At 43.7% G+C, this 3,081-nt stretch overlaps 1 protein-coding gene across 1 annotated transcript; it reads right to left on the bottom strand.

Moving 5' to 3' along the window:
• Window positions 1-1,109: 1,109 nt before the first annotated feature.
• Window positions 1,110-3,081, bottom strand: RPS26 (ribosomal protein S26). The gene is made up of 4 exons (XM_019742221.3): window positions 2,928-3,081; window positions 2,492-2,669; window positions 1,537-1,667; window positions 1,110-1,211 (listed from the first exon to the last, which is right to left on the bottom strand). Exons 1-4 carry the CDS (start codon window positions 2,928-2,930, stop codon window positions 1,176-1,178), a joined length of 348 nt encoding a protein of 115 aa, XP_019597780.1. The 5' UTR covers window positions 2,931-3,081; the 3' UTR covers window positions 1,110-1,175.

The following is a 3,081-nucleotide window of genomic DNA, read 5'->3' as shown; positions in this document are numbered from 1 at the left end:
AGTAGTGGAGGGCACAGCTCACTGGACTATGTGGGAATCGAACCGCCAACCCTGTTGTTCAGAGATCGTGCTCTAACCAACTGAGCTATCTGGCTGCCCAAGATGGAGACACTCTTGCCTACACTCAGTGTTCTGACAAATTTAGGGTTTGCTACAGCTATTCCAGCACATGCACTGGTATGCAGACCATGAGTAAGCCAAGATTAGCAGTTTCCCCTGGGTTTTTCAGCTAAAGGGTTCTCCAATTAACAGGACCACCTCTATGCTGAAACACTCCAGCCCTTCCTTGCTATCATATTCTTTTGAATTTTGAATAGACACTTACAATACCACCTAACTAGCAAAGCCACTCCTTACCACTCCATTCCTAAATAAGTTTAAAAAAATAAACATATATCCCTATTCGGTAACTTTCCAATTCCTGAATTGTAGAATAAACCATTATCACACTCATGAAATAACTATATAAAGGATCTGGATACAGATCCCCTTACAAACTATGGAAGTCATGCCCTAATAATGTGTCCCCCCACCAAGGGTAAACACCTCAGTCTATATCACTTCCCGATGTGCTCCTCTATTCAACAATACTTTTTCCTTCCTCTCCTAGTTTCCATTTTAAAAACAATTAGCCAAGTTAAATTAGCCTAACACTCAGATGTTTAATCCCTTTTCCTATATAGCTACCACGTTTCCCCAAAAATAAGACCTAACCAGAAAATACGCCATAGCATGATTTTTCAGGATGCTCGTAATATAAAATAAGCCCTACCGTATTTCCCCGAAAACAAGACTAGGTCTTCTATTAATTTTTGCTCCAAAAAACACATTAGGGCTTATTTTATATCACAAGCATCCTGAAAAAATCATGTTACAGCTTATTTTCTGGTTAGCTCTTATTTTCAGAGAAACACTGTATGCAAACTAGGGAGCCAGAGGATACAAATACAAAAGAAATCAGAGTCAGGTATGTGGTTAAGTTTTCTCCCCCAGGAAAAGCCAATGCGGCACTGTACACCTGAATACTTGGTAAAAGCAATCTTAGTCCTTATGACGTACACAGCCCCACTTTAGCTGGCAACAAATACACTCAACATGGTAATGGTATATAAAGTATAATTTCCATTTTATTTTTCCCCCGAGAATATTTCTTCAGTCCTTAAGGACTTAGCTCCTTACATGGGCTTTGGTGGAGGTCGTGGGGCAGCACCCTGAAAGTCAAAAGAATGAAAGTAAATTAAAAACCTCCCACGAAATACCCCCCTCCCCCGACTCAAGGAACCTGACCACTACCCTACCATAACTAATGTATTTGAGCCATAAACACATGGAAAACTGGTAGATGTGGAAGAAACCATGCCCTTCATTCCTAACAACTGTCTGACAAGTGACTCTAAGCAAATGTTTTAGGAGTGGGTCCCACCTGCCTCATCAGACTTAGTTGCTCTCACCAGAGACTTTGATTATCGTTGGGTCCTCATATATCTTTTGCACATTACCCCTCTGGATTCCACATCTCCTTTTGAAGATACTTACCGCAGGTCTAAAACGAGGTGGGGGTGTTCGGTCCTTCCGGGCTTCACGGGAACGATTCCTGACTACCTTGCTGTGAATGGCACAGCTCACACAGTAATGTAGTTTCACATACAGCTTGGGAAGCACATAGGCTAAGAAACAGAAAACAATATGTTAAATATTACATACCAACCCTGCACTGTTCTTTCTTGCTCATTCTGTCAAAGTAAGCCTACTTTAAAAAATAAACTTACATCTGTCAGACACATCTATAAAATTTCACTCCAAAAGACAACTGTTCAGTTTCTGATACCTAAACACATATGCAGTTTCACAAATGAGTAACGTCCCCCTAGTAACTCATCCTGTCACTAAGGGGACCAAATCCACATCTTAGATAAACAAAGAATTCAGTCCCTTCAGCAGTTACATCAGCCCTAATACCTTCTCCTGGACCCCTTTCTTGTTGCCCTAGAAAGCCAATTTGTCTTAAAAAAAAACACCCCAAATGACCAAAATAACATATTGGTCCAAAGCACTTCTGTCCATCAAACTAGACCCCCTTCCTTAGGCCCAGTCTCGAAACATTTCTCGAGACTTAAACCTGTACTTTTCCTCAATAGGTACTCAAATGTTCTACAATTCTAAAGGACTGCTATATTTACCAATGTTTATAGCTAGGGCTCCTCAAGTTGCTACAGAATGAGCTCTGTGCTTTCGGAATCTCATCCCGTTTAAAAAGCAGGCACAAACTATGACAAACAAGCTATGACAAAGCACTACCACAAAAAATCCAGTTTTAATCAGACCAGGCTCCAAATGGCCAACACAGCAAAGACACCGTTCTTTTTCACTGGCAACAACCGTAAAGGTGCATAGAAATCGCACGGGACGCTCCAATGAACACAGCCTGCGGGGGTGGGGTGGGGGTTAGGTATTAGGATACTGGCACAAATCACGCCAGGAATTCACTCACCGTCGAAGACACTCGCTTCAGAAATGTCCCTGACGGCTGCGGCCTCTACTATGTTTCGAATGACGAACTTCTTAATGGCCTTATCCTTGGGCACGCATCGGGCGCAGTTGGTGCAACGAATAGGCTGCACATGGCCGCGGCCCTTTTTGGCACGACCATTGTTCCTTCTTTTCTTGGTCTGCATGAGGATAAAGATCCTGTTAACGAAGGAGGCGCAACTTACCCAGCTGTAGCTCCCTCCCCGCACCATTCCGCACCGGCTCCCCGAAAAAGGTGCCGATCAGATCTCCAACCCCTCCGCAACTCTCCAAGTCCGGAACTAACATACATTCGTATCCACTCCACCATGGCCGCGTTCTTAAATCCCCACAAACCCGAAATCTGCTCCTCTCAACCTCAACCCAGGGCCCCACGCTCACCATGCGGCTTTACTCACCATCTTGGAAGCGAGGACCCGAGAGAGGACCCGGCACTCGTTTCTCCTCTCTTATATAGCACGAGATCCCTACGCGCACATCGGAAGAATCCTTAGTTGACGAACGCCCAAAACGGAAGCTACTTTACTCAACTTTTCTTTATTATTCAGCGTC

This window comes from Rhinolophus sinicus, chromosome 1, assembly GCF_057876585.1.
Source record: "Rhinolophus sinicus isolate RSI-liver-muscle chromosome 1, RSI-T2T, whole genome shotgun sequence".
NCBI lineage: Eukaryota > Metazoa > Chordata > Mammalia > Chiroptera > Rhinolophidae > Rhinolophus > Rhinolophus sinicus.
Note: the sequence above shows the minus strand (reverse complement) of the source record. Positions and strands in the feature narration are given on the sequence as shown.